We start from the raw sequence: 19,086 nt of genomic DNA, 5'->3' as shown, positions 1-19,086 counted from the left end.
TGCAAAAGAGCAAATGTTAACCAGGAAAAAATAGGCACTACCCTCCCCTGTGCCCAATAAAAAAAACGCACAACCCTCCCCAAAGCAAATAAACAAGTTTCACAACCCTCCCCTGTTTTGGACCACTTCTCCCCCCGAATAAATTGTGATCTGTCCCTAATTTAGTTCAACCAGGACAGTTCCACGTCGTTTGACGGTTTTGCCTCTCTATGTCCATGCATTCTTAGATCTGCATTCGTGCATGACTGATCTATTAAACATCCTGAGAGTGAGTTGCATAGGCTACGATTTAGCCTGCTTCGATGTATTATCTGCGCAGCGACCAGTCAATTATAATCCACCCAGTGCTAGTGCACAAACGTGTGTGCGCGTGTACTTTCTCTGCGAGCCTCGTTCTCGCCATGAAGCTGGCCTGAGAGGAAACAGTGCAGAGTCGTGCATCAACACTCCCTCGTCCCCAAACTGGACGGTGCGAAAAGGTCTCCCCTGAACTCCAACAGCCCCAGCGGCTGTCAACGTTTTCAAATTGGGGTTCGGTCCAATATGGCGACAGACGGATGGAAATACTGATGACAGTCCGAAAGATCGCCTCGATTTGTACGATGGTACGGTATTTTTTAAAATCCGTTATGTTCTATGCGACTAGCTAGTTGGCTAATGCTAGCTAACCTGTCGAACAGGACATGACTGAGGTTTTCCAGGAAGTTGGTTAGCTAGCTAGGCACATCTCTCTAGAGAAGCAAACATAGATGGCCGTTATTGATGCGTTTAGTTGTTGGGTTTCAAGAAGGTAAAGTATCACTAGACTGCACGGTCTTTAGATATGGGTGGATCAACAGGGGTAGCTAACTTTAGCTAGTTAGCAAATAAGAGCCAGCTAACTAGTTAGCATATAACGTTAGCCTAGCCACAAGCTAATGCTAGTTTTATCAAATCCACAAAGTGTTGACAGAGTTAGTTAGCTAGACAAGTAACGTAAAATGTAGCTAACTTAGGTAGTTGTGTTGCATTCGCTGTCATCTTAGGCGTTTTATTTGATAAAGTATTTTATGCTACTAACATTAGCTAGCGAAATCATATTGGTCAACCTTTCAACTTAAACTAGCTAGCTACATTAAGGTAACTAAAATATTAGCCAGCTACTGAATAGATGCTTGCCAGCAACATTTATCTGGCAAGTTAACTACCTACATAGTGAGTTAGCTGTGTTCTGCTAATCTCGCTCTATATGTTTCGTTTTCATATACCTCAAGGCAGCAATGAAATTGCAGAGGTCAGTGCTTGTTAGCTAGCTAACGTTAGCTTGGGCTTCAATGGTTTGTTGTGTAGCTATCAGCAGTAACTGAATTCTATGGATTGAAAGAACGCTGGCTGTGTCATTCAGTAATTCCTGGAGAGATGCTCCACCTGAAATGCAACTCAACCAATTTCCTCACCTGACCCTCTGCCATTACATAAAAAATGTCAGGGAACGTGCCACCCTGTGTGACATAATCTTACTCTCACGGATCCCCACATTGACAAGTGACAGGTTATCTACTTCGCCTACCAGTCGCTGATAAAGAAGTGCAATATCCGGTGACAGATTGATTTTGTACTCGCATTTCATCCCTCTGCCGCTGCACCAAGCTTTTATCAGACCAACAGCTAGTTGAGATGAATGGCAGGGGGGTTTTCATTATGGCGATTCTGTAACAAAGCATTTTGTCTGTTGCACAACCTTTTGCAACAGAGGCCTTTTACTCCAAACATATAACTTTTTGAGAGTTTCTATTGGACAAATTCAGTTAGTTCTCTCCCAGTGATGTGCATATATACATCATTAGTTCCTCCCCGTTTCTTTCAATTTACTCTTAGTTGGTTCTTAAACAGTTTGCAAGACGTAATGAATACACCCCGGATGTCAGGGAGAAATCTTTCACGCAGCCTTTAAATTGTAAAAAAAATTGTGTGCTGAGTGTGTTTAAGCCCTTCTACTGCTAGTCATATTCATAGCCTTTGGTTTTCATTCACAGGGGTTAGCTAGTCAGTACATCGGCATCTTCTGTCTGCGTCTTGTAGATCAGTTGTATCGTATGGGAACATCACACATATGAGACACACACACCTTTTTAGTTATTTCAGTCAGCAGTGGTCATTCTTATATGATGACAGAGCACCATAATGAATTCATAAATGTGTAATCAAGGACTAGGAGAACCACACCTTCTGTCCCAAGAGGATACTAGACAGGTCTCGGGCAGACTGCACTTGATACTGTGTAAAATCATTACATAATGATACGTACCAGGTCCAGGGGTCAAATGGGATTGGTGGGGATACAGTCCAAGCAGTGTGTTGGGCAGGCCTTCAGTCAATCTAACTAGGCTATATCCCAATATTAATACTAGTAGACCTACTACATGATATGCTAGAAGCCAAGCATATGAAATAGTGTGAGGGCAGGCCTATAGCCAATCTAACTAGGCTATATCACAATATTCATACTGCATGAAAGGTTATTAGAGCATACTAAAAAGTATTCCCGTGTGGATATTATTGGCACTCTTGGCTAGAATACATGGTTCTTTGACTCTTACTGATTTGTAAGTCCCTCTGGACGATAGATGGTCATTTGGCAGAGACTATATAAATGCAATACTTTGCTTTCCAGGGCGCCAATGCCTCAGCTTTGGAGAAGGAGATCGGACCGGAACAGTTTCCAGTTAATGAACACTACTTTGGATTGGTCAACGTAAGTGCCCACTCAACAATATAAACCATAGCTGTTGGTCAATGTACAGTTGAAGTCGGAAGTTTACATACACCGTAGCCAAATACAGTTAAACTCATTTTTTCACAATTCCTGGCATTTCATTCTAGTAAAAAATCCCTGTCTTAGGTCAGTTAGGGTCACCACTTTATTTTAAGAATGTGAAATGTTAGAATAATAGTAGAGATTTATTTCAGCTTTTATTTTTTTCATCACATTCCCAGTGGGTCAGAAGTTTACATACACTCAATTAGTGTTTGGTAGCATTGCCTTCAAATGGGTTAACTCGGGTCAAATGTTTCGGGTAGCCTTCTACAAGCTTCCAAAAATAAGTTGGGTGAATTTTGGCCCATTCCTCCTGACAGAGCCAGTGTAACTGAGTCAGGTTTGTAGGCATCCTTGCTCGCACATGCTTTTTCAGTTCTGCCCACAAATATTCTATAGGATTGAGGTCAGGGCTTTGTGATGGACACTCTAATACCTTGACTTTGTTGTCATTAAGCCATTTTGCCACAACTTTGGAAGTATGCTTGGGGTCATTGTCCATTTGGAAGACCCATTTACAACCAAGCTTTAACTTCCTGACTGATGTGTTGAGATGTTACTTCAATATATCCACAATTTTCCTTCTCATGATGCCATCTATTTTGTGAAGTGCACCAGTCCCTCCTGCAGCAAAGCACCCCCACAACATGATGCTGCCACCCCTGTGCTTCACGGTTGTCCCCATGTGCCTGTAGTCTGGCTTTTTTAGGGCGGTTTTGGAGCAGTGGCTTCTTCCTTGCTGAGCGGCGTTTCAGGTTATGTCGATATAGGACTTGTTTTACTGTGGATATAGATACTTTTGTACTCTTCACAAGGTCCGTTGCTGCTGTTCTGGGATTGATTTGCGCTTTTCGCACCAAAGTACGTTCATCTCTAGCAGATAGAACGCATCTCCTTCCTGAGCGGTATGATGGCTGCGTGGTACTATTGTTTGTACAGATGAACATTGTACCTTCAGACGTTTGGAAATTGCTCCCAAGGATGAACCAGACTTGTGGAGGTCTACAACGTTTTTCTACTGTCTTGTCTGATTTCTTTTGATTTTCCCATGATGTCAAGCAAAGAGGCACTGAGTTTGAAGGTAGGCCTTGAAATGCATCCACAGGTACACCTCCAATTGACTCAAATGATGTGAATTAATCTATCAGAAGCTTCTAAAGCCATGACATAATTTTCTGGAATTTTCCAAGCTGTTGGAAGGCACAGTCAATTTAGTGTATGTAAACTTCTGACCCACTGGAATTGTGATACAGTGAATTATAAGTGAAATAATCTGTCTGTAAACAATTGTTGGAAAAATTACTTGTGTCATGCACAAAGTACATGTCCTAACTGACTTGCCAAAACTATAGTTTGTTAACTATAAATTTGTGGAGTGGTTGAAAAACGAGTTTAATGACTCCAACATAAGTGTATGTAAACTTCCGACTTCAACTGTAAGTTTCCCAGCATGCACCTGCACAAACACAATATATAACCATAGCTACAGTACCATGGATTTCAGTGTTAGTGTGTTTGCTTTTGAATCAAGATTGAATGACCCTTTTCCAACTATCATAACACAAGACTAAAATAATGTTCTCACACTTCTACCTCTCTCTCTCTCCTCACTCTCTCCTTTCCTTTTGTCTTGTCTCCTCCCTCTCTCCTCTCCTCTAGTTTGGGAACACCTGCTACTGTAACTCGGTGCTGCAGGCCCTCTACTTCTGCCGTCCTTTTAGGGAAAAGGTCTTGGCCTACAAGGTCCAGCCCAGACGTAAAGAGTCCCTGCTCACCTGTCTGTCTGACCTCTTCAACAGGTAAAGGGGAGAGAATGTGCCCCACTCGTAGATTCTTGCATAAACACATGAAATGGTTCTTGGAACCAAAAATAGATCAGAAATGGGGGGGAAATTACAATTGGAACTTAGTTACAATTTTCTTTAACTCATGGCAACATGTCCTGTTCAACAGCATCGCTACACAAAAGAAGAAGGTTGGCGTCATCCCTCCCAAGAAGTTCATCTCCCGTCTGAGGAAGGAGAATGGTGAGAAGGATGGGAGGGGTGCAAAGGAGAAAAACAAGTTAATCTTGCTCCTGAAATAGAAAGGATAGATTGGAGAAAATGGAGCAACTTTAGGCAGCTCATTACTCTTCCATCATCCCCTCTTTCTCTATCCTCTCCCTCCCTCCAGAGCTGTTTGACAACTACATGCAGCAAGATGCCCATGAGTTCCTCAACTACCTCCTCAACACTATCGCTGACCTGCTCCAGGAGGAGAAGGGCCAGGAGCGACAGCAGAACGGAAAACTGGTGCAGAACGGAGGAGGTGGGGGGAGCAGCGGGACAGGAGGAGGAGAGGGAGAGGAAGGGGAGAAGATACAGCAGACCTGGGTCCATGAGATCTTCCAGGGCACCCTGACCAACGAGACGCGTTGCCTCAACTGTGAAGCTGTAAGTGGAGGGAGATCCAAGATGGAGGCTGTTAATGCCGACACTATTGTAATGGTAAAGGCAGATTCAAAATGGAGACTGTCGTTGTTTTTTAAATGAAGGAGAGGAATGGCGCCAGGAGCTGTAATTTATGGCAGTTTCCTATTACTGAACAGTGTTTAAACAGAAGTAGATGTCACCAATGTTGTGCTTGTCCAGGTGAGCAGTAAAGATGAGGACTTCCTGGACCTGTCTGTCGACGTGGAGCAGAACACCTCCATCACGCACTGTCTTAGGTAGGTAGGTGTGTGTGTGTGTGTGTGTGTGTGTACTGCCAGAGAGACTGAGAGAGACACTGAAGATGGAGAAAGGGATAGAGGTAAATAAGAGAGGAAAATATAAATGAATGAATGGATGGAGGAAAAACTGAGTTCAGTAGGGCCAAATAGGAGGAAGCGTTATGAAAAAGTTATACAATGCCAAATGACATCACCTTGTGGATGCTCCAGAACTCATCTGTGTGTGTTTCCATCGTCTTTTCTCTCCACAGGGGTTTCAGCAACACTGAGACACTATGTAGTGAATACAAGTACTACTGTGAACAGTGTCGGAGTAAACAGGAAGCACAGAAAAGGTGAGCTGGCTGGTCTCTGAAAAACGTGGCCAAAAAGTGCATTTAAATGGCAGTTGGTGCAAACATACAGTACGTAAGTAGGTGATTAGTAGACCGGATCGATTCTTGCCGGTGATACAGCTAAAGAGGTTTAAATACTAACATTAAAGGCCCAGTGCAGTCAAAAAAACATGATTTCCTGTGTTTTAATGTTTCCCCACTGAGGTTGGAATAATACTTTGTGAAAATTACAATAATGCCCTTTTAGTTTAAGAGCTGTTTGAAAAGACCACCTGAAATTTCAGTCTGTTTTGGTGAGAGGGAGTTTTCCCATTCCATGTTGACATCACCATGTGGTAAATTAGTTAGCAGACCAATAAGAAAGATTATACAACTCATTGTTTGGATGCTGATTGGACAAGCAGCATTCCAAGCCGTGCTCTATTGGCTGTCACAGGCACGCTATGCCTGCTAACAGTTCCATCTGAAAATTATCACTCTGCCGCCATAAGAATCTCACGTTGCTGTCCGAACCATCTCTTGTATTATCATGTTGCTGTCTGAATCATCTCTTGTTTATCACACATTATTTCCCCTTGCTTACATCCTAGCATTTAGTTTGGTACAGCGAGGTTAATATAAGTCTCCCTGTCTAGACTCGGAAACAATGCTTTACTTTTGAGTGTCGATCTCTGTACCATACATGGAGGCTGAATGGTCCTCAGACAAGATGAGACAACATTTTTTGAGCCAGGCAAAATCACGCATCAACATCATTATGGACATATCCAAGTAAATGACGCTGTTGCTTCGGGCCAGACAATGCCATTTACCTTTGACTGTATTCATGATACAGCACTGCCTCTTGTGCCTTATTGCTTAAGTGTTCCAAACCTCTCTGCCTATAAAAGCTCATTTTCTTTTACCCAGATATGATTTGTTATTGAGATTTAAAAAACGGCTGCATTGGAGCTTTAACCCTACTCCTTCCCCCTTTATATCATGTGTTATTATGTTCTTTATTATGATTAGGATGCGTGTGAAGAAGCTCCCTATGATCCTGGCGTTACACCTGAAGAGGTTTAAATACATGGACCAGTTGCATCGCTACACCAAGTTGTCCTATCGCGTCGTCTTCCCCCTGGAGCTCCGCCTCTTCAACACCTCAGGAGACGCCACCAACCCCGACCGCATGTACGACCTGGTCGCCGTGGTCGTCCACTGTGGAAGGTAAAGAGAGAGAGAGACTGTGTGGTCGCTCGCTCAGATTGTGCCAGAGATCTGTGTGTGTCTGTTTTTTGTAGACTGTTTCTCTCTCGCTCTCCCCTTGTCTGTCACCTTTTCAATATTTCTCTGCTTCTGTCCATCTCTCTCTTCTCAGCGTAGTCTTTTAGTTGTACCTCCTGTCTATAACGTGTATATCTATGTTCCCCTCTCCAGTGGTCCAAACCGTGGTCATTACATCACCATAGTGAAGAGTCATGGATTCTGGCTCTTGTTTGATGACGACATAGTAGAGGTAAGTAGAGCTTGTCTATACTCTGTATATTATTTTCTAGTGATAACTCTTCTCTTTATATTCTAAGGGTTGTTTTCCTTCAATGAGTCTATACTCCGTATGTTTTAAAGAGAAGAGTGAGATGCTGATCGGCTGTGGTTCATGGGGCCCTCAAACACGCCAGCTGTGTTTTCAAAGACCGTTTTTAGTTGCAATACGGTATGAAAGCTGGAGACGGGCAAAACAGAAAGGCTAAATTAACTGTAGGTACTCTCAAATTCCCAATAAATGCCTCCAATAACGACCTGTTGTCAACAAATGACACCATCTATTTTTATGGTATAAACTGGTAGTTTGATTTTACTCATTCACAGCATCCATAGAGACCCATCAGAGATGAGACCTAATCCAAGCTGCATTCCAGTCCATCCCCCTACTACATACCAGACCTGGGTTCAAATATGGTTTGCAATCATTTAAAATATGTGTGTCTGCTTAATTGATCTTGCCTGGCTCAATATAACCAATGGAATACTCTGAAGGAGTGTAAACACCGAACATCTGGCACTCCAGGCAGGCTAGAGCAAACGCTAAAAGTATTTGAACCCAGGTCTGATCCCTACTCGCTTCCAATGTTGTCTGGAATTCCATCCTTGCTCCGCTTCGGTCGACCCAGATAGCTCCAGGTGGCTCTGTTAATAATGTGGAATCTTTATGAATAGGGAGTGGGAGACAGACTGGAAACACCCGTTTTAGATAAGTTAGTAGGATGAGCCGAAGGGGGGGGGGTCTTTCTGCCTGTGCATGGTAGTCTAGCTTTCTCTGTCCTCTCTCTCACACTCACCATAATCAACCTGCTTTTCTCAGGTAATGAGAATGCATTAAAACATGGCACAGCATACACTATGAAATACTTGAAAGTCGAGTAGGCCTACTAGGTCTGTTGAAATGCTTTCAGACCAGATCACATTCAGGGAATGAGTCCATACAGTAGTAGTATGTGGCCCTGTTTCAAATGTACCCACAGTGTAGAGGTATGTTATAGCAATCGAGGGGCCTGCTTTTTCCACTCCGGGTAGACACTTTCCACAGGCACAGATCTTGAATCTGCATACACTCAGTTTACCCAGCGTGACCATTAGTGTAGACTAATGCAAAACTGATCTTTGATCAGTGTCTAGGCTTTTTCCGCAATGGAAAGAGTCCCATTGTAACATCTGGTGGATGAGCAGAACCTGGCTGAGTGATGAAGTTTCCACTGGGCTTGGAAAGACACTGGTCTCAGATCAGCTCTGGGGTTTACTGTCTAATGGTTAAAGGGATAGTTAGACCTTTTGGCAGTTAAGCCCTTTTTTCTACTTACCCATAGTCCGTCTAGATGTCCAGTCATGAGCTTATACTAGTTACAATGGCTCCAGAAAATACCTTGAAACTGCACGTGGAGACATTTAAAGGGTATCCATGACTTAATCTGACTCTGGGTAAGTAGAAACATTGCCAAAATGTCAAATTATCCCTTTAACACTAGAACTGCTTGGCTTCGAGGGAGCCCCTTCAAGCTAATCATTCTGACTGCAACATTCTAACAGTATAATTAATACATTTAATTGGGGATGTGCATCTATACCCTTTAAAGACAATTCGATACGTATCTTGATACGTCGGCTCCGATGTGATACAGGAACGATATGTTTTACTTTGAAACGATTTGGTTTGATTGGAGAACGAATCGATGCGATACGCTGCACTGACATTTCTCGCATAAGCACGTTCATTTTCCTTTCTATACTGAAAAAATATATAAATGCAACATGCAACAATTTCAACACTTACCGGGTTACAGTTCATAGAAGGTAATCGGTCAATTGAAATCCATTTATTAGACCACTAATCAATGGATTTCACATGACTGTGCAGGGTCGCAGCCATGGGTGAGCCTGGGAAGGCATAGGCGCACCCACTTGGGAGCCAAAAAGGCTTTATTATGGAAACACTTCTCAGTATAATCGTCTGTTTGGGTGGCTGGTCTCAGATGATCCCGCAGGTGAAGAACCTGGATGTGAAGGTCTTTGGCTGCCGTGGTTACATGTGGTCTGCAGTTGTGAGGCCGGTTGGACGTACTGACAAATTCTCTTCAACAACGTTGGAGGCAGCTTATGGTAGAGAAATGAACATTCACTTCTCTGGCAACAGCTCTCAACATTCCTGCGGTCAGCATGTCAATTGTACGCTCTCTCATCTTGAGACATCTGCACATTTTAGTGGCCTTTTATTGTCCCTAGCACAAGGTGCACCTGTGTAATGATCATGCTGTTTTAATCAGCTTCTTGATATGGCACACCGGTGGATGGATTATCTTGGCAAAGGAGAAATGCTTACTAACAGAGATGTAAACAATTGTGTGCACAAGAGAAATAAGCTTTTTGTACGTATGGAACATTTCTGGGATATTTTATTTCAGCTCATGAATCATGGGACCAACACTTTACATGTTGCGTTTTTATATTTTTGTGCAGTGTAAATAAACATCTGATGTAGCCCATGAGCTGGGCCTCTGAGCTGGATCTGTCTGAGCTAACTATTTTGTGGATATGTCTGCGCTTGTTGAATTATGTATGCCTATGGTGTATGTACCATGTGGGAACCTGATGTGAGCCCTAGGGGAGACTAGGTAGGCATCTCCCACCCCACTATAGTATTATAGGGTATACTACTCTATCACGCAAGAAGGCAGTAACTAATCATTTGGTCAAAAGTGCGCTATGTCATTTTTCCTACATTAAATACATGTATCCTGCCTCTATTGTGTTTTGGAGAAAATGGACGTCATGTTAGCAGTAACTGCATTAAGTTACTGTGAAACCAAGGTAAATAAAATCAATTTTTCTCAGTTCCACTCTTATGAGCAGAAAATTTGACAAACTGACTTGTTGGGAAGTTGGCATCCTATGACGGTGCCACGTTGAAAGTCACCGTGCTCTTCAGTACAGCTGTTCTTCTGCCAATGTTTGTCTATGGAGATTGCATGGCTGGGTGCCCTATTTCATACACTTGTCAGCAACGGGTGTGGCCGAAATAGCTGAATTTCCCCCCCCCAAAAAAACAGATTTTTATGCCATTTACCACAGCCCTACCTGCGTTGTACAATATGTCCTTTATTATTTTTTTAAATTCTTTAAGCTCTGTCAAGTTGGTTGTTGATCATTGATGGACAGCCATTTTCAAGATGCTTTAAGGCAACTGTAACTAGGCCACTCGGGAACATTCAAAGTCGTCTTGGTAAGCAACTCCAGTATAGATTTGGCCTTGTGTTTTTATGTTATTGTCCTGCAGAAAGACGAATGTGTCTGTTGGAAAGCAGACGAAACCAGGATTTCCTCTAGGATTTTTGTCTGGTTTCTTTTTATCCCAAAAACCTCCCTAGTCCTTGCAGATGACAAGCATACCCATAGCGTAATGCATCCACCACCATGCTTGAAAATATGAACACAATAGCGTTTTCATTAGTTTGGTACTGTAGGCTATGTAAAAAAAATAAAAAATAAACCACAAACACATTCAAGGGCATATGTCTTGGAATGTGGTAACAGCAACAAAATGTAAACTACACCATCCACCAAGATGCATGCTCAACAAGACGCACGGTCAAATAATGACAACATCAGTAGCCTACATGCATCATTCTAAGCGCCAAGTGTGCTTGATAAATAGTGAAAATCAGCACATGGGCAATAATAGCCTTATATTTAATAGAAATGTCGAATTGACGGCAGTCAAAACTATTAAATTATTGTCAGCTCGTGATTTCATGTGTGTCTACTGGGGTTACAAATCTCCGGGAACTTTCAAGAAATTCTGTTTTTTTTGCAACTGTAGCGTCTTCGTGCCATGCAATGGCATCAGTTGGAGCATTACCCATGTCACACAAACAAAAAATGTGAGTGCATTGATGTAGTTTTTTTGCTTGATATGTCGGGCCTGCTCTCTGTGGTAATCAACCTGTAGCATTGTCATCAGCTTGTTCTATCCAAATGGTGCCATCTCTCTTCTGTCCCTGCCTCGCAGTTTCATTTGGTGGTGGCGTCGACACCTGTTCAGTGCGCCATTTTCTGCACTTGGGCCTCGGTGTAGGTCAGGCTCAGAATCAGAAGAATAATCATCAGATGTCATTCATTTCTTCCCTGCCATCGGAGTCATTCTCATTCAGATTTTGTAGCAGCTTGAATGCGGTAGCATGTGCGTCTGTTTGTCTTAGTCTTCTTACCGTTGTAAATGACGCACTCTCTCGCTGTGTACTCCCAAGTAGGCGAGTGTAGACTAATACGATTCAGTGGCCTGCAGGGAAGCATAGTAGTTAGAGCGTTGGACTAGTAACCGGAAGGTTGCAAGTTCAAACCCCTGAGCTGACAAGGTACAAATCTGTCGTTCTGCCCCTGAACAGGCAGTTAACCCACTGTTCCTAGGCCGTCATTGAAAATAAGAATTTGTTCTTAACTGACTTGCCTGGTTAAATAAAGGTAAAATAAATAAAACATGTTGGGCCCTATTAAAATCTGCGTTGTGGACAGAAGCACGGAATCCAGACATTAAAGCGGGGTTCAATACAAAGACATTTATTGAAGTAATTAGAACATTTATTAATATGCCCAAATTTGACGTTAGCAAAATGCATCAGTGATTCACATTTTCCTTCCACTTTCTTTCGAGGCGATGCAGGAATGCCCATTTGTCTAGCACTTTGTGTAGCGTATTCTGGTAAATGGAAAGGCTTTCCTAAAAACCTTCTCACTTAATAAATGTTAACTACAAAGTAGCTAGTGCCCACTTGATATCATGATTGTTTGCGTCAATGCAGTGGCACTTTTGATTAGCAAACTCTACAATCACATGTATGCTACAGAAACCCCACCAATCAAAGAGTCTCTTGCTGGTGTGCAGTTAAATTAAAGGATATCTACACTCAAAAGTTCTTCGATTTTTCTTTTCTTTTCTTCCAGACCTCAAGTTGTCTCCTTGTGTAGTTTTTAAGCATTGTTGAGGATTTAAAACATCCAATTTGGTTGTTTTTCTACTAAAAATGTTGTTTTTTGAGAGCATAAACCTAAAAAAAACGGGAAACAAACCTGGGGGAAGCAGCACTTTGGAAAAAAGAATGGAATTAGTCCCAAAATAAAACTGATTTTTAATAGGGACCTAGATATAGCATACATGCAATTTTGAGATTATAATTAGAACAGATCAATACAAAAGAATGGGCCTCCCTCTTATTCATTCCCAATTGATGTTTACAACGTTTGGCATTGTTTGCTCCCTCCCCCTCACTCATCAACTCACACATTCTCCCCCATCATCCTTTAACTTCATTTATTTAATCTGTTATACCTTATGTGTAAAAATGTTTAGGTTAAGTTTCAAGGCAGTAATCAACTGGACACCTTCAACAGTCGGGAGGAGGGGCGGCGATGGGGGAAAACCATTCAAAACGAATTACATTCCCTCCTAAAACTGATTTATAACTCCAGTTCTGTTATTGACATTAAGGTTCTAACAATGGCAATATGTTATATAGACTTATTTACGAAAAGTCAAGGAAGGAGGGGTGCCATAACTTTACAAATGGCACTAATAAATGTTTTTAAATACATGAGCAGTCAAATTACTGCTTTAGCTGTTCTAGTGTTAAGGTTGGGGTTTGGAGAAGGTAAACTGATCCTAGATCTGTAGCTAAGAGGCAACTTGGAATGGGAGGCGATAGAAGAGTAGACATGGCTGCTGTGGGTTTGTTTTGAAATTCTTCCTCTTTTCCTCCTCTCGCATGCAGTCCACTCCGATTTCAGTTTCCAGGAGAAAGGGAGAGGTACCTTTTTTTTTCTCTCCTGGAAACTAACATGGGAATGAACTGCAAGTAAACATTGTTGCCTCACTACTCTACCCTCACAACTGGTCGACGCACTACCGATTTATTCTCTCTTTCGTCTGAGGGGATCCACATTTGTCGTACCGCAAACATATATTCTTACGTATTTCCAAAATGTGTATGACAAGTAACACAACACAGTAAAAAGATAGGGCTCTGGCCAAAAGTTGCGCACTATATTGTGAACTCTGTCGCTATATGTTTGTGTCGTGACAGACACAAACCCTTGCGATTTGTTTCTGCGATTTTAATATGGGGACTAGTAGGGTGTAATTTTGAGATTCGGCCTAACCTTAAACTCTTCTCCTCCTTTATAGAAAATCGACGCCCAGGCGATCGAGGAGTTCTACGGTCTAACGTCTGACATTTCTAAGAACTCTGAGTCAGGTTACATCCTGTTCTACCAGTCCCGGGACTGAACCAGCAAATGGCAGCGTCCCGAGGCTGAAACGGGCCATTGGGATTGGGACTCAGCATAGAGGGGAGGGGCTTGGGCAGCCACAGGCCCCGCCTAGCCCACCACCTGTTTTGAAATATTCAGGCTTTACAGCGGGAGCTGTGGAGCGCCGAGAGGATGCATGGAGGAGGATCTTCAGCAGACAGGAGCCAACGATGCCTGAGCAACTGATCAGTTGATATGACATCGTAGAACGAAGAGCAGGTACCGGGGATTGTTATGTTTCGTCATCCTCTCCTCCTTTTCATCATCATCGTCCTGGTTGTCTTTTTTTGGGGTTTGACAGCAGATTAGCAATATATGGTGTGTTAGCTTGGTGAGCTCTCTGCTTACATGGTGTGCCGTTACTGATGTGGCGCCATTTCCTGGTGTTTCATCAATTATTGGTGTCCATGTCATATTTAGTGCCACTCAGAGGGGCTAAACAGGATTTGGGATTGATGAAAAGTGGATCTGCCATTTCTTGAATGTTCTCAATACTTTGTTGCCAGTTGTTGTTAGTTTGGAGAGTGGGGTGGAGAGTTTAGTTTGGTCCCATTGCAGCTCACCGGGCCAGATCTGGCAGTGTTTTATTATATCATGGTTCAGATCCTGAAAGCTACACATCTATATTACCATCTGTTTAAAGGGACACACGCATATATGCTCTCTAACTTCCCCCTCTGGCAACAACACCAAACTACACCACCAACTACAAATAACCTGCCAACCAGATGTTTATCTTATATCTGTCTCCTAAGCAAGCAAGTATCTCACTGGTGTCAATGGCTGTGCGTCAAATGGCAGCATATTCCCTATGTACTGCACTCTATAAGTAGAGCACTATATATGGAGTAGGCTGTCATTTGGGACATAACCCAGCCATCCTCTTTTGTGTCGTCTTTAACGCAGTATAAACCTGATTGGCTGCTGCAACATTTAGCTCCTCTTTCTGTCACCTGATATGAAACTTCCAATCAGAGCCTGAGGTATACAAGCATTTCCTCTTCATTTTTTTTGACCGTAGAAGTAAACCAAACATAGCAGTTGTTTGGTTTATAATATTAAGTATGTGCTACACTGCCAGTTGGGGTAATAAACCTAACTTCACTCTTTTTAAAAGGCTTTGTCCCAATATCTATTCTAGCACAATACCAAGTATGCAGTCCCAATACATTCTAAGTAATACGCTGGTGTAGGTATTGGAACAGAGCCTGTACTCTCAACAGAAAGATAAATTGATTAAGGCCCACTATTCATAAAATGTCTCCAGAGCAGGAGTGCTGACCTAGGATCAGTTTTGCTTTTTAAAAATCTGATCCTAGATCAGCACTCTTACTCAGAGAAGCTTTATGAATACAGGCCCTGATCCATCGCTCTGACATGGGAGGTGTTTATGTTAGCTAGGCCCAGAGTGGGACCTGTATTAAAGTTGAATATAAGACAGTCTGCCGTTTTGAAATATACAGTACGAAACTGGCTGCTTATTGGTTGGCCCATACTTAGGGCCTGGAGTTTTTACCAATCCTGACCAGTACAAGATATATAGGTTGTGTCTTAATGGCACCTGATTCTCTAACATATATTGCGCTATTTTTGACCAGGTCTCCTAGGGACTCAGCTGTGGTCTGACTAAGGCCCAGAGTTTTCTTAAATCTCAAACACACCCGACCAGTTGGAGACCTAGGCACCTTATTCACTACATAGTGCACTACCTTTGTCCAGAGCCCTAGTGGGTATAGGGTGCCATTTTGTGTTTTTAGGCTATACTCTGCAACCATATATTAATTAATATTTTAACGCATAAACCATTCCTTTGTGAGCTCAAATCTAACTGTCTAAGACGTGCTGCTTGTTTTCAGGGTTAACTAATTACTAATATGAGGTTGACATTGGTGAAGGACTTAAAAGAAACATTTTACGTTGTGTATAGAGTTGCAGAACTCCGGTAACTTTCCCAAAATTCCGTCTGGAAGATACGCAGAAATCAAGAAGAAATAAGCTGGAAATCTGGAATCCACCAGCCAGGAATTCTGGAGAACCCTGGAATTTGTGGAAAATTACCGTATTTTTGCAAACCCTAACTTAACTGATATTGAAGGGCAAGTCAACCACATTTTCATTATCTTCAGCACAATACCAGTGTCTACCTATGTGAAAAATGCACATTTCTACATTTTTGTAGGAAAAAATATCTAAAGTTAAGTTCCACCCAATGACATCATTAAAAGTTAAAACAGTGATTTCGGCAGGGTAGCCTGGGGCGGAAGGTAGCCTAGTGGTTAGAGCGTTGGACTAGTAACCGAGCTGACAAGGTACAGATTTGTCACTCCGCAACCTGAACAGGCAGTTAACCCACTGTTCCTAGGCCGTCATTGAAAATAAGAATTTGTTCTTAACTGACTTGCCTAGTTAAATTACGGTAAAATACATTTCCTAACTCTTGAGATTTGTAGTGAAGTGCGGAGCAAGAAAATACCCTCCCTCTGGCTAGATCAAAATATTTGTAACATGCGTTTGTTTTCTGACAATGCAGAGAGGAGAGAAAGGAGAACCTGATAGAAAAATAATAACATGAGGAATAAATACACAATGAGTAACGATAACTTGGTACCAGTACCGAGGCTAAAAAGTATTTTTGCAGCACTTTAATCCTACCCTGTGATGTCACAGAGAAGTGTTTCCCCCTTGTCTTTTTAACCAGAGATCATGGAAATGTGCTGTTTTCGCATATGTTGACACTAGTATGTTGGAGATATGAGGTTGAAAAGTGGAGGAATTGCCCTTTTTAAATGCTAGATTGTGTGACTTGCTACTCTACTTAGAACGTGTTTGGATTGTGAGGGAGCTAAACTCATTAATGATTGAACTTAGGCTATTACGATCTAGAGTATTTACCTAGTACACTCTTCTAGCCTATAGGGTTAAACTCTCACTGGGTGAGTCCCAAAGGGAACCCTGTATCTTTTGTAGTGCACTACTTTTCACCAGGGCACGTAAGGAATAGGGTGCCATTTGGGACGCACACTCTGTCTACCCTGTCTGTCTGCGTCTCTGTACTCCCTAACCTTTGGTGTGTGTCGTAGGTGAGTGAAGTGAGGTGTGGCATACCAGAGGTGTGTGTATAACAGTGGTTTGACCCCTTTTCTTGCTGCTGACAGTGCAACTGGTGTGTGTGTGTGTGCGCACACACACACACAGCCAATTATCACGTTTGGGTTTGATTTGTGTTTGAAGTGAGTGATCGCGAGCACACGCCGCAGGACATGCATGGCTGGACACAGTGCAGAGAAACAGGTGTCAATCAGCTTTCCATAGTGTGTATTCCAGCCTAACTGACAGAGGGACATGTAATGTAACCTAATGTTAAAGGTAGACTCAGTGAAATGATGTTGCCACGAACAGCACTGCCGACATTTTGCGATGAGCAAGACATCGCTCCCACAGAGTCAGACGCAGTATTTGCGACTGTGCACGGGTTTGCTTCACGCTGAGGTGTTTAGCCTCGTGCCTCAGCGCTCTTAGTTGCGGAAATCGGCCCACTATGCTGTTTACTTTGTGCACCTACGTTATATCCCTGAGTCTCCCTTTTTAGCTGCAGGAAATGGTGTTTAGATCTAGCAGCTTCGTATGTAACTAACAAACTACACTGGTCTGCAATGTGTCCCGTTTTGCTTCCTGGGTGCGTATCAATAGTCTTAACGTGGCTTCCTCACCTCGTCTCCTTTCCTTCAGCTGCAGTGATGTGTAAAACCTGGGTAGGGGACAGCAACATTTTTCTATCCATTTCTAGGTATTTGGTTTAACCAATCCAGTTCTTTTCACCTCGGTGTAGATCATTGGTAGTTACTAATATTTCAGAGGGAGACACTTTAGTGAAACAAAATCGCTGGGCGAGCCGCATACCCGTCAGAGAATGGGGGTAGGGGTTGGTCACCAAAATAGTACGCTATATTAAATTGATTTATACATGATATTTAAGATCCTATTAACAGACCATCAATCTATTTGATGATCTGATTCTCTATTTTTGGACACTTGGAGGTATCAGAAACAAATGCATCAGGAAGGTATTGGAAAGTTCCAGAAAACATCAGGGATGATCATCAAGCAATGATATAAATTCATTTGTGGAGAATCGATTCATTTCCCTCAGTTATTCTGTGCAGATTCATCACTCTCCCTTCTAACGAGCCCTGCACAACTTTTATAGGTGGTAATCACTCCAACCTTTCAAAATCTACAGCACAATTTGTAGGAACAACGATTTCAAGATGCGCTGGAAACTATTTTTGCTCCTCTGTATGTCCCAGCCGCTAAGGTTTCTCACGTAACCAATGACTATGACCGGTTTAGACGAAGGAAAGGACACGAGGAGAGTTGGCTGTTCTTTTTCTTCTAAAGAAATTCTGTGTAGTACTGACACATATACCACTGTGTCCCAAATGGCACCCCATTCCCTATGTGTTGTATTACATAGGGAAAAGGGTAACATTTGGGACGCATACACCACCATACTTCCATAAACTTGATGAGAGGGGTAGTGATGGTTTAGAAGACACGGGTGGAAACAACAAATTAAAACTAGGGTCTGAAGTTTATTTTAAGTATTAACTTTTTCTATATATTTTGCTAATTTAGACCTACCATTCTTGTGTAGGCAGCTGAGATGAATGGGGTTGTGATTTATTTGGGGTTATATTTGAGAGAATGTTTGTCCCAAATGTCACCCTATTCCCTATGTAAGTGCACTACTTTTGACCACCAGGGCCCATAGGGCTGTCAAAAGTAGTGCACTATATAGGGAATAGGGTGCTGTTCAAAAGTAGTGCACTACATAGGGAATAGGGTGCCATTTGGGATGGAGACATTGAAAATGTGTAAATATAAAGATGTTATTGGAGTATAATTAATTACTTGCTTGAAATAAGAGGTCTATACGATTGATCATATTCAATTACGGCCAGGATGTTTTTCCTGATCAGGAAATATCCCTGGTCCTAGAAACATTTCCTGGGGTGGTATTTTCATTTCAATCCCAGTCAACTGAATTTGCCATGGGGGATTTGTCCACAGATGTCCATTTCACTACTTTAACTCGCCAAGAATGTAATAGGAATTGAACCCGGCACTGCTCTGTGTAAAGTGATTTAAGTTGAAGTGCACTTTGAGAAGGGGAGGAGTGTTTATTGGGGTGCAAAGTGAGATGTCGCGGCCCGGATGCAGTGAAAATTTGTATGTTTGGGGGAAAAAAGGTTTTGGTCTCAACTTTCTCCAATAAATAACTGGTTTAAGATGGAAAAAGTGTCTGTCTCTTTCTCTCTGTATGTGTGCACTGGTTCTGTTACATTTTCTAAGTAGAACAGTTCCAGAACTTTACTGGGAAAGCTGCTGCTTTGTTCCCCTAAGGG

At 42.3% G+C, this 19,086-nt stretch overlaps 1 protein-coding gene across 1 annotated transcript; it reads left to right on the top strand.

Annotated features, from left to right (window-relative positions):
- The first annotated feature begins 208 nt into the window (after nt 1-208).
- On the top strand, nt 209-18,979 carry LOC112214507 (ubiquitin carboxyl-terminal hydrolase 12). The gene is made up of 10 exons (XM_024373297.2): nt 209-605; nt 2,654-2,734; nt 4,457-4,596; nt 4,751-4,824; nt 4,973-5,232; nt 5,431-5,507; nt 5,762-5,845; nt 6,857-7,054; nt 7,265-7,343; nt 13,557-18,979. Exons 1-10 carry the CDS (start codon nt 558-560, stop codon nt 13,656-13,658), a joined length of 1,143 nt encoding a protein of 380 aa, XP_024229065.1. The 5' UTR covers nt 209-557; the 3' UTR covers nt 13,659-18,979.
- The last annotated feature ends 107 nt before the right edge of the window (nt 18,980-19,086 follow it).

This window comes from Oncorhynchus tshawytscha, linkage group LG15 (assembly GCF_018296145.1).
Source record: "Oncorhynchus tshawytscha isolate Ot180627B linkage group LG15, Otsh_v2.0, whole genome shotgun sequence".
Taxonomy (NCBI): domain Eukaryota; kingdom Metazoa; phylum Chordata; class Actinopteri; order Salmoniformes; family Salmonidae; genus Oncorhynchus; species Oncorhynchus tshawytscha.
Note: the sequence above shows the minus strand (reverse complement) of the source record. Positions and strands in the feature narration are given on the sequence as shown.

Coding starts and splice junctions, on each gene's coding strand:
- LOC112214507 (XM_024373297.2), top strand. CDS start 558: ATGGAAATACTGATGACAGTCCGAAAGATCGCCTCGATTTGTACGATG. Junction 606..2,653: donor TCGCCTCGATTTGTACGATG/GTACGGTATTTT, acceptor TTTGCTTTCCAG/GGCGCCAATGCCTCAGCTTT. Junction 2,735..4,456: donor ACTACTTTGGATTGGTCAAC/GTAAGTGCCCAC, acceptor CCTCTCCTCTAG/TTTGGGAACACCTGCTACTG.